At 42.5% G+C, this 13,145-nt stretch overlaps 1 protein-coding gene across 1 annotated transcript in view; it reads right to left on the bottom strand.

Moving 5' to 3' along the window:
* Positions 1-8,346: 8,346 nt before the first annotated feature.
* Positions 8,347-13,145, bottom strand: part of LOC308320778 (LHFPL tetraspan subfamily member 6 protein) — a 60,874-nt gene continuing 56,075 nt past the window's right edge. The window contains exon 4 of the mRNA XM_080771446.1: positions 8,347-9,887. Coding sequence (XP_080627572.1) covers positions 9,769-9,887 — 119 coding nt within the window. The 3' untranslated portion in view covers positions 8,347-9,768. The remainder of the gene's footprint in view (positions 9,888-13,145) is intronic.

A 13,145-nucleotide genomic window follows, 5' to 3' on the forward strand; every position in this document is an offset into this window, starting at 1 on the left:
TTGTACAGTATCAAGCTGCCTCATTCTACGGAAACAGGACAGGAGATAGGCTCCTGCCCTATGGGCCTCATGGCTCAGCGTCTTACTCAAGACCCATTTCTTTCTCATTATTATTTATGTCAAATGTTCACCTATTTTTGCTGAATGTTTCTTTTAACGCTTATTATGACATGCCTACAATAGGTTCATGTGGTTAAACAATGAAGTTTGCATTTTTCATTTGCTTGTTTGCTGTGTTGTCTCATTCCACCACTGCTGCTGCCCTTCTATGAATAGCTACTCACCCTCCACCACATCAGTTCTTTTGGACCTGCTTTTATGTACAATGGGGAGATTCAGGAGGCCTCCTATTTGGTAGGTGAGATGCGGGTGTGCTCCCTAACTAAAATAAAATCTGTTCATCGCCAAACCAAATAAATATAATAATATATAGCTCATTTTATATTCATTAAAAGCATTTCGATTCCATTTGTGAGTTTTCCTGACTGAAATGTGGTGGATTGAAATGTTGATCTACCAACCGAGCGTTCCGTCTGCAATGCTCTATTCATATTTGGAAGCAGTCAATGATGCTTGTCAGACGGGGGAAACTGAAATCTCATTTCAGATAGTAGTGAATCTTGTATGCACTCTATCAGGCCAGTGTATTAGTAATGCCATTTGTTATACGTGACGTTCCATTGGGGAAAACACGTACAACTCTGTATAGCCATGGATTTATCCTGACCAGAAACTACGGATTAACAGCGATGTTCGAGCTGCACTACATTTATAATACATCGGATTAGAGCTACTAATTAGATACCAGATTTTCAGGTCAGATGCCGATCCCAATTTTGGAGAGTCCTAGGCCAAATGTATGTGACGCACACCAGTGGTCGTTATGATGTTGCATAACCAGATGGTGCATACATTACCAACTTGCCAACATTAGTGTATTGTTTTATTTAGGCCTATACCTGTCCTGTTTTAGTTTTGTTTCTTTTTGTCTGTTTTTGTTTGCGCTGTACACTTTACCTGAATTGTTTGCATATTTCTTCTCATTAATAATAAATAAATAAAAACTTACATTACCAACCAACAATACAAGTTCCTTGCGTTCCTGACTTACATCGTACTTCACTCGCATCAAGTTAAACATCAAAGTTAATAAGCTCATAACACGTCACATGAACGATGTTGTGATCTTCTAGATCAGCTATTTTCTTCACCTAATACCATTGTATGACGGAGCATTGATTATGCATTAGTTCATGTTTTACAGTGAATTGGTAACTAGTTGTTGTGCTGTTGGCTGCAAGTCAATGGGGGCGTCAGAATGATGTCAGAACAGGCCAGCTCCATGTGGACGCTGGGCAGGGGCCCTGTCCAGAGCCCGGGCAGAGGCCTTTTTGGGGCGGTTCTGGACAACCGTGGGTCCGACCTACTCGACACCGGCCACTGCACCCCCTGCGTGTGTCGAATTTGAAGTCTGTGGGGGCGAACGGTTCTCGAGTTACGTGGATTACACACACACAGACAGAGACTGCATTTATAGATAGATAGATGTACCAATGATGTGAGTGTGATATGGCTCTTCACACCACCCAACAGCTGTGTGTGAATGCTCTGGGCCTAGGCTATGTTGACTGCAGCGCTGCCTGCATTCAACACAATTGTTCTGTTGTGGGCCATGTGTGCACCTGGATACTGGACTAGTGGACTTCTTGTCTTAGCTACTGTAGGTGGTGAAAATGGTCAACAATACATCTCCTATGCACACTCTGTGAGGCTCACACCCAATGTTGTCAATATATATGTTGACAACGCGACAATGATCAGCCTGATATGCCGTGGTGAGGTGATACAGGGTGTCGCACAGGCGTTATTACTTCATGTACAGTATATCGTTGCTGTTGGGCAGGCTTTTATCTCCATATTTTACTTTTCGTGTTTTTCCCATAAATTAACGCCCTACTTGCATACTACAGAGTCACACAAAAGCATAAAAAATAGCAGATCTGTTGAGTCAATCTGCCATTGTTTGAATCCTGCAAAGTAGCTTAACAGTTTTGTATCTTGAAAACATCTTGAAAACATTTGAGAAATTTTTAATATTCTTTAAACATTGCATTGCATTCCATCACAGATGTCTTTATGAATCAGCCCTCCCTCGATACCTGCAGAAGGCTCAGCAGTGACTTCTACCATTCCAGAACCACCACCCCCTTTGCATCTGCTCACAGCACATGGGTAGACCTGTTTTGCCAAAAACGTCTCCATTTTGTTCAGGAAAAATACAGCAAAACAAATGTATCAAACAACAACAAATTTGCTTGGAAGATCTATAAGAAGATTAGTCTTAGGGCCGATTCATAGTTTCATTATATAGATATTCCACTGTGACGTTCTTAGCTTACATCCATGATAACTACTTTTTATGTATGTGATGTATTGCCATGCTTTTTGTAATTGCTTAATGTAAGTCGCTCTGGATTAAGACTGTCTGCTAAATGCCTAAATTGTAAATTGTATATCCTACATTTTGTGTTAATGTGATTCGACATAGACAACAACACATTTTGAGGATTGAAAAGATATATTTATTTAAAATACTTTTATTTATACATCAATGAAACAAGCCAAAATAATACATATAAATATATAAAATGTACCGGTGGTAATAGATTTCACAATGATTGGTTTTACTTTATAGACATCATCAACAAATACACACGTTCATACAATTGTTTTCAGTATCATATAGTATAATCTATTTCAGTCTGGCCAACATTCTAATTTGTTTTGTGAAAAAAATGTGAAATTGTCACACAGGAAACACCAATTAAACACACCGGGAAGATCTGGTCTTTGGTCCACCTTTCCACCATGCCGACAGTCCTGTCCTCTGGTCCACCTTTCCACCAATTGCCGACAGTCCTAAGAAGTCACACAGTTTGTAGTTGTTTTAGATTCTGATGTCGTATTGTCCAGCTTTAAGCATTTGCAGCTGACTGTTTGACCAGAAAGCTGTGACTTGCAAAATTCAGGACTTTCGATGAGATCGAGGGAATGGCGGGAAGGAATGGGGGAATGGTGGTGCTGGGGACCATTGTTCTGAAAATGGCGGGAGGAATGGTGGTGGGATGCACTCATGCGCAAATGGCGGGCGGAGTCGTGGCGGGAACAGTTCACCATGAGCGAAAGGGGATCGTGGGGGGAACAGTTCACCATGAGCGAAAGTGGATCGTGGGGGGAACAGTTCACCATGAGCGAAAGTGGATCGTGGGGGGAACAGTTCACCATGAGCAAAAGGGGATCGTGGGGGGAACAGTTCACCATGAGCGAACGGGGGGGGGAACAGTTCACCATGAGCTGAAGGGGGGGGGAACAGTTCACCATGAGCGAAAGGGGGGGGGAAACGCTCATGCTCGAATGGCGGGAGGTATGGCGGGGGGGACCGCTCATGCTCGAAAGGCGGGAGAAATGGCGGCGGGAAACGCTCATGCTCGAATGGCGGGACAAACTGTGCACGTGCGAATGACGGGACGAGAGGTGTTCTGAATGGCGCATGCGGCTGAGGTCTGAAGTAGGGGTGGCTGTGGGCACTCACTATAACCGGGTGCACAGAAGTCACAGATGTGTTGTTGCTGCGGCTGTCGCCTGTCTCCTGCAGTTTCTGCCGTTTGTGGCTGGCGTCTTCCTCCTTCACATGGCGACGTTTATTCACAGACGAGATGGGAAGACGACGCTGTGTGAGTGCAGAGTATGCAGCCCTGCTCACATCCTGCTTTTCTCCTCGAGTAAGAACCTCCTTAGTAGGACAATTCATTTCAGGACTGTGAGAGCCTGCGTCACTATAGTTCACCGGAGTGCCCTCATCCTCACGCTTATCAATCAGAAATTCCTTTGGAAAAGGACTCATTTCAGGAATCATTTGAAAGAGATCTGCTCCATAGCTTGTGTTACCCTTGTTCTCATGCTTATTATCAATCATAAACTCATTTGAAATGCCACAGAGAATGGCTCCATGAAAGCTTTTGAACCCATGCTTTAGATTGGCTCCATAACTTATGTCACACTTATCAATAGCAAATTTCTTTGGAAAAGGACTCATTTCAGGACCAAGTGCTTGGAAATGAGCTGCAAGTGAGTCAGGGCCATTAGTTTGGCCAGAGATATTAGAGACCTTTGGCTCCTTCTCCTCTCCTAAGTGTCTAGAGACCTTTGGCTTCTCTCCGACTCCTAATTGTCTGGAGAACTTTGGCTTGTTCTCCTCTCTTAAGCATCTCCTAAGTGTCTCCTCCCCTGACTGTTGCCAGTGTGCTGTTGCATTACTAGTCCTGTCTTGATGAATAGCTGAAAGTGGGCTAGGCCGTTGAAAATACATAGTTGTTTGCTCTTCTTCAGAAATGTATTGAATTATAAGCTACAATAATTCACAATTCCTTTCTGTCGTTTTTCAAAGGAGTGTATGCCTACTACAATTGACTACTTCCAACACAAATTCTGTAGAGCTCTAGCTGCCTCTGACAGACGTCAACAATATACTGAGATTAAAACGTCAAAACCGTTTGAATAGCCCACGTCAGTGCGATTCTGATTGGACGTTAGCGTGACGTGACATCAGACACGGTCAACGTGACGTCACGCAGCTCGCATCGTTGTACACAGTAGTTGTACACACTGCTGTTGCCTGGGTAACCATGTAGCCTGGGTAGTAAACCATGTGCCACAGTTAGGACGCGACGCAGACACGGTCAACGTGACGTCACGCAGCTAGCGTCGTTGTACACAGTGGTTGTACACGCTACACACGGCTGTTGCCTGGGTAACCAGTGTAGCCGGACGCGAGTATAGTGGACAAAAAACAAGATTCCCTAAATTGGCTTTCTGTATTTGTTCAAAGCCTCTTTGTTAGTAGGCCTAGTCTCGACGCGTAGCCACCTCCATAGTCCATACCGAACGGCGTTCGGCGAACGCTATTAAAGCGTTTGAAATGTGTGGGACGCCTCCAAAATAACATGAAGACTTGAAAGTAGCCAGACCTGTCATGCTGATTCCTTCAAGGCTTGCCCCAGGATTAAAGTCATCAAGGTTACATAACTTATGACAAGAAGACATTATATTTTATGGACATCAAAACAGACTTAGACTCATTCTTCTCAATAATGGTAAAGCAAAACATATACAGTAATAGCTATTTATGGGTTTTAGCCTAATTATTTCATAATTTATGCAAATATGCTAAATGACAAAAGGTTGAACAATTTAGTCATGGCAAGATACAAATACAAAGACATGTATAGACTCAGAGCCTATAAGAGATCTAGACTAAATCTTGACTAAATTATAAAAAATGTAGAAATGTCCTTATTTTGACCTCATTTTTTGACATGCAAATTATGTAAATTGAAAAGGTGGCATGATTGCACTATGGTACCAGATGAATTTCTAACCATCACAAACATAGATCTTAGATCACCTTTCTAAGTTAAGTAAAGCAAAGTTATAGTCATTTCTTGTTTTGGGGAATTAGCTAATTATGCTAATGTATTTGCTATTATAGGCCTACATGTTTATATACTTTTATAACATACTTGTATATGTCATAGCATTTGTGTGTGTGTAATTAAAAGTGTGAATCAGGTAGGATGCCTAGATTGCCTACTGGTTGACAGGTACTGCTAAAAGCTCATAAGCCCAATGTAATCAGTAGGGATTCCCTGAGTCCTATATGGTGATTCCCTATGCCTATAGGGTGAGTCCTATAGTCCACCAGGCTGAAGGCATTGTGGAGAGAGTATGTTTTGCACCCTGTCCGTCCGTCCGTCCGTCCGTCCGTCCGTCCGTCTGTGTGTCCGTCTTGATCGCAGCCAAACTGCAAACACACACTCCATCATGGATGCCATAGCTGAACCTCTGCCCAAAATATTTTACATGGGCCTGTTATATAGTTCCACCAGGAGGCCGATTTTTGCTAAACACATTTTTTGACAGTACCTACAGATTTTGTCCTAACATCACGCAAATCGGTACACAGTCTCTAGCCATTAAAAAAAAACTATGACTGGCCTGTTTTAACCTATAACTGCACCGATCTGTGTAAAACTTTGTATGCACAGACTCCCTAGAGCCCAACACATCTGCTCTTTATAGTGCCACCAGGAGGCCGACTTATGTAAAACACATTTTTGGATGTGTATATGTCAAAATCTCACACAAATCGAAATCGGTACACATGATCTCTATTGTCATGTGATCAAGACTGGCTAAGATTGATCTAAAGTTTGCAGCAGCAGTGGCCTGTTTCGAACAAAGCGCTGCAAATCATGAACGCAGCATGCGATTGCGGTGAAACTGTACCTCTGATCAATGAAACATTTATTTTGCACCCACTGTTTGGGTCTGTGGTATTGGTGAAAAGGAACAGCAGAGAGGGGAAGGAGTACTTTCCTGCTTGACCTGAATGTGTCATAGCGGAGATCATGACATCTGGTCCACAGAGCACACCGTTTGTAACAACAATCGTTGCTCATATCAATCCACTGTGCAGATCAGAGCGCCGGCAGAAGGCAGGGAAGAACCCTACTGATTTATGTATTAAACAGTGAGACTCCTCAGATGGGAGTGGTGGAGGTTGTGGTGGTGCGTTTGGGAGGGGGGTATTATCTGGGGGATGATATGTATTGTGCGAGAGAGGGAGATGGTGTTAATGAGTATATACACCCACTACAGCTGCATTTTCAATGAGCTGACTTATACTTGGTCTCGAGCCAATCCATAAAGCGCCGTTTGTTACACAAAATAGGAGCCAAATGAATAAATAGACAAATAAATAAATAAACAAAGCATGTCAGAGGCATGGAGTTTACTAATAATAGCACATTGCGTTGGTTGAAAGCGGGAGTTCCAGCTCATCCTTTGATGAAGCATGTATACTATATAGCAGGGATACTCAAATAGATTTACCTGTGGGCCACATTACAAAAATGGCAAGGGGCCAGGGGCCAGTAGATAAAATTACGACATTAATGATACTTGATAACTTCTCTCTTTCAATTGCTTTATTTTCGCAAAATGTATCAAAGTACAATGTGCATGCACACAATATGTAAATAAATAAATGTGTTACATTTTCTTGCATAAACACAAAGAGCTGTTTCATCATTCAAATAAAATAGAATTCTGTCCGTTTAGCTATAAAATTATGTCAGGGAATAGGGATACACAGTATATGTCTTTCATTTGCATTGCATCTCCCCCCCCCCCCCCCCCCCCCCCCCCCCAAGCTTTTATTTTCGTTCGAGTAATAGTACAACTCTAATAGTATTATACTTATAATAATGTAATTAAAGATAACTTCATTCAGATTTATTTATTTTTATTTCATTTTCCAGATTTTTTTTTCTTCTTTTTTTTAGATTTTCATTGGTGGGCCAGTCATAATGGTCCCGCGGGCCTGATGTGGCCCGCGGGCCTGAGGTTGAGTATCACTGCTATATAGCACCGTATGGCAGCTCTGGAAGTGCTATCTGTGTCGTTCACATTCTGAAAGCAGGCTGATGAGACTATATTTAGTGTGAGATACATCATAGCTACCATATGGAGCTGCCACTTGGTATTCTAGGCTAGAAATGTGTTTTTAGTACTCATCTATGACTTTATATGTGAGGGTGCCAAATAGCCCCAAAAGAATAATAGAATTTCAAGAAACACTGTAGACATTGTGAAGACAATTTACTGGCCTTCAGAGAGAAATGTTTGTTTTATGGATTATGTTTACAATTAGGTACAGATTCAGGATGGGGTTTAAGGTTAGGATTAGGCATTTAGCAGAGAGCTAACAAGAACTTCTGGTCAGCTGTTAGCGTAGATTGTCTACTTATGGCTATAGTGTTATGGTTAAAAATGGTGGAAAAATTTACAAAATGGCATTCATGAAATGTTAATGACCTCACACGTGTAGTAATACAAACGTGTTAGTGTGTGAGACTGCTTTGAAGCTGAGTAACCTGACCAGAGGCACATAATCTGACTGGGGTGGTGGGGCGTGAAGGGATTCACCAAGTCAGTAACAGGAAAAGTTTAATGCACAATCCCACCCACGCTTATCCCTCCACATCGATCCAAAATGGATGCCCGTGTGAACTCAACACGGTCGAGGTCAGGAGGTGATGGGAAAGCCTTTTAGGAATGTGAGCTGAAATCTGCTAGTCATTATTTAACTCAGACAATTTATATTTGGTTGCATTTGTAAACTCTCAGAGTTACGACGGATAAATTAGCCCAGAGCATTTTACTGGCATCAGGCATGCTCAGTATTTGGGGCATATAAAGTATAAACACACACATTGAAGCACAGGATTTAGATAAACATTTATTTACAAATCCAAAAAACAATGCGGCAAAAAAGAATAACTGCAAGTGTGAATACAAAAACGACGTATGTTAACATAAAATACATCATTGTACACAACGCATATCTTGAAGAGATGACGTTAAATAAAATAGGAGGTTTACGCTTTCCGAGTCTTGGGGAAGAACAAAAATGAGACTGTGTTTGAGAAGCGGTGCAGACGACATCGGATTGCTTTTATGTACGTTTAGGCCTATAGAGATTATTATTGCATTTCTGTGTTTAAGGCAAGAACGTGCCGTGGAGAGGGATACACAAAACATGTCAGCATGACAACGGAGATAATATTACTTAAGTCTCTGTCGCACACGCTCGCGCACACGGCCACATACGGCCACACACATACACACACACACACACACACATACACACACACACACACACACACACACACACACACACACACAAACCACAAAAAAAAAATCAACGATGGCCAGAAAGGGTGGAAGACATCAAATCAGACAAAGAGACAAAAAAAACAATAGAGCACTCTTTACAAAATAAAGAGCTACGGTAGTTACATATACATATTACAATTATTACAAATAGGATTGGTCCATACAGATTTCCTTTTAAAGAATAGCTTGTCAGAGAACGTTCCAGGTTTTCAAATCTGTGTGTGTGTGTGTGTGTGTGTGTGTGTGTGTGTGTGTGTGTGTGTGTGTGTGTGTGTGTGTGTGTGTGTGTTTGTGTGTTTGTGTGTGTGTGTGTGTGTGTGTGTGTGTGTGTGCTGCATTGCGGAAGAAAAAAATAAAACAGTCCCTGCAGTTGCCGTCAGCTGAGCAACTTGTCCCATGACGTGCACCCTTATGACTTTTAAGTGTCTTTGGTGCTTTGCTGTGCTGTACTGGTTGTGAGTCCCTCGAGGCAGAGTTTTTTTTGCTCCCTTTTCTCCCGGCTGCCCGTTGGGGTGTCCTTTGTGGTCGTCCCCTTGTCCTTCTTAAAAGCCCCCTTTATACTTTGTCTTATGACTGCGTCACGTTGCCCCTAAAAATAGCTGAGTGACTCACAAGCGCGGGCCGCTCACATGTTTCCGTGCGACAACGCGTCGGATCGGCGGAGGGGAGGCGGACGGAGGGACGCGGCCGGGTACAATTAATTTGCCGTCCATCCTCCCCTTCCCCCTCCACCACGGCAGGTTGGACGGGAGCTGGCACGTGACTCCCGTTTAAAATAAAAGTAACCGGAAGTTTCCCCCCTGCTCCATCTCCCATACTCCTCCCCCCCCCCCCCCCCCCCCCCCTTAACACGTTGTTGCACGCCAATGGGTGAGCGGCCTGGTCGGCTATTTTCTGTTTGCGACGCCGTCGTACAACGGGGCATAAATGAAGTGTCATCATGTACCCCCTCCCTCTCTCGTCTCTTCTCTCCTAGTAGGGGTAGTGCTTTTGTTTCTTCCCTGCAAAACAGGCCATCCAGGTACAGAGCAGCATGGCTACCGCCGCTCCCGCCCCTGTGCAGTAATATGCCCAGCCGATCGTACACGAACCTGTGAGGAGGGGAAGAGAGAGAGAGAGGCATAGCATCAGCGTCATTATAGCACAACAGCCAAAAAATAAAAGAACTGACTTAAGTAACACTAGTACTCAAGTTTGGCTAATAGGCCTACAGTAGTCCACTGATAGTTGGTCAGAGGAGAAGGCATATGGATATGTTGTCGGTTTGAAATCGCTGCTGTCCGCAGAAACCTCTTATCTACATACTGTATATTAAATATTCATTAATCAACATCCTCCTTGATCACACTACGGCATCACACAAAAGCATCAAAAGTAGCAGATTGAGCTTGTTGCTACTTTTGCTGCTGTTTAATTGGAATCTTGAAAAGAGAACAGTTTTGGACAGATGAGGCTTCCACCGACAAGATGTCATTTCTCTTGGGGCAGTGAGGTAGTCTGCTTCTGCGACTTAATAGAGTCCATCACAGTGTCCTTGATCAAGACAATGAACCCCTACTGCTGACGTGACATGTTTAATGCGAACAAGAGGGCACTGGAGCAGCTCAGACGATTTAGGCCCTTAGTTTATTATAACCCTTCTACATGACATGTTTAATATCGCAGAACCATTTAAAGCCGTTGCTTTGCTAGTACTCCTGTGGTCCGTGGGTGGGTCGGGGGTGTTTACGTTCTACTGTAGCTGTCAGATCAGGGATTCACACCTGGTGAATAAAAGGAACTATATACTATACACAGTGGTGGAAAGTACTGCACTCAAGTACAATTTTGAGGTACTTTTATTACTGGAGTATTTCTGTTTTTCCAATACTTTACACTTCTACTCTTCCACTCCACTGCTTATCAGAGGCAATTGTTGTACTCCATTACAATTATTTGACAGTAATACTTCTACCACTGCATGCCAAATGCCTCAATGGGATGCACACGCAGATTAGACACACCAACGGACCGGCATACAGAAAAAACGGTCGGATGTGGTCGAACATGCGCTGTTCCCGTGCTTGTAGTTAGGGTTATCTTAGTCGGTCTAATGATAGTCGGACCAATAGTATGTCTAAACTAAAGCCTGTACCCCTTCTCAGTCACGCCAAAGAGTGTATGAAATGGAACCAAATGGACCCGTTGGAGTTAAATTAACACTGAGGATTTTACAGTCTGTTTTTCAAATGGGGTAGCTTACGTGTAGGGGTGAGAGAAAGTGGAAACTGGATAAATTAATTACGGTATACTATTATGTTTAATGACATTGACAAGCTATTAAGCTTAGGTGGTTCGGGCATCTGGTTAGGCTGCCTCTCAAGCGTCTGCCTAATGAGGTCTTGATACACGTCCCACTGGGAGAAAACCCCCTTGCAGACCAAGGACTCACTGGCCTTGGAACCCCTAAGAACCCCTAAGGATCCCCCAGGAGGAAGTTACTAATGTTGCTCTGGAGAGGGAAGTCTGGAGCTCTCTGGTGGAGCTGTTCCCCTGCGACCGCTACGGATAAGCAGTTGAAGATGGATGGATGTGCTAAGCTGCTGATCTGTAAAGTGGTAAACCTAATTAAATCCAACATTTGACTAGCACGACTGTTATTAGAAAGCTATACTTGTTTACTGTTGCCGTTTTATTTTGAAGATATTGATATCAAAACTGGACTGGAAAGCTGTGAAATTTGGTTAATGCTGGTTTTATATATGTTTTGTTCTCTGAGCTTGGTGTGTGACTTTGTACTACAATATAAGAACAGACGGACACGCAGTGCACACCACTGACTGTGGAGGGCAGCAATACAATGCTTACAGCATATAGCCTCTAGCCTGCTAGTGGAACTATGTAAGAAGAAGAACACTTTGTAGTTATTTCACAAGGCTAGATATTCAACCCAGTTCAGTCACAATATTAACAGTCAATGATAATAATTCATCATTTCCCTATAACAGAAATGGACACTGCAGGAGGCCTTTAGCTGGTGGTGGTAGACTACCACCACCAGCTAAAGGCCTCCTGCAGTGATAGGTTTACATGTACTACCAGTGGTAGTACATGTAAACCTATCAACTGCAGGTAGTTCTTGTAATGTGCTGCCCAATTAATCACCAACTTAAAGTATTGTAAATTAGTCCCAAAAACTTACTTTCTGTCTCCATCAGCCCATTATGTGTACAGCTTTTAAATCATAATATCATCATGGCCAGTGATGTTTGTACTGGAGGAGCCAGTACAACTCCTGTCCACCATGAGAAAGTTCTACAGTAAGTTGACAATGATTTTCAAGCTGAAATCAAAATAAAAATGAAAACATCACTCAGGACTGTGGCTGGATGACAGGAATGTGACAGCATGTTTATACTTTGACCATGATTGTGAATTATTGTGCCACCGTAGATTAACATCCTACTGTACGTTTGCCTATACAACACAATTCTAATCGGTGGTTCTCTCTCTCACACACAGCTCAGAAGCACTTTATTTTCTGAGTATGAGGTTCATGTAAGGTATTCTGTGAGGATCTAGAATGGAACCAGTTCTAGAACCAAAGGTGGAAGCCTGAGTTTACAAATGGAACCATATAGAGTTATGGGGGTAATAGCCTAATGCATACAAAACTAGGGGTCTTTACAATAAAAGGGTTTGAGAAACTCTTAGAACGTGATATGATCACAACTACTTACTGACATGGCCATGCAAGACTTGCAGTTTGAGCAACATAACATTGTGTGATTTACATCGTGACAATAGAACCCAAATTGAGGGTGCTGGAAATGTAAAAGATTCAGCATCAGTAAAGCAGTATAGTTCTCAAACATTTCCATGTCAAGAGCCCCTACATAGATTGATGTATTTGGCCCCCAGCTGAAAATATTTTGTGTCATGAACCCCCAGAAGAGAAGATTTGTGTAAAAAAAATTAAAAGCAAGATTATTCCAAAATGACCATTAAGAAATAATAAAGCAAATAGCCCTGAGGACCCCCTGGAACACCTGGGGGTCCCCGGACCCCACTTTGAGAACCACTGTATTGTAGTTAGTATGTTAAGTGGGACAATGGAAACGATAGGAGATTACTTTGTTGAATCATAGTGGTTATGATCTGTTATAAATGCGCATAGTATCTTTACTATCTATTTCTTCAATTATTTTCATAATCCACATTATTATTGTACATTAAACTACACATAAGCTGTCTTTGACGCTACTTAATGTCAAAAGACCTTTAAACCCAACTGCCACCATTGACTTCGCAGTGTTACACTAAGTGTTTGCTCTTAGGATAAAATGTTGTAAAGTTAAATGCTTGACATT

Source organism: Protomyctophum bolini (genome assembly GCF_963924005.1).
Source record: "Protomyctophum bolini genome assembly, chromosome: 9".
In the NCBI taxonomy this organism is placed as follows: Eukaryota; Metazoa; Chordata; class Actinopteri; order Myctophiformes; family Myctophidae; genus Protomyctophum; species Protomyctophum bolini.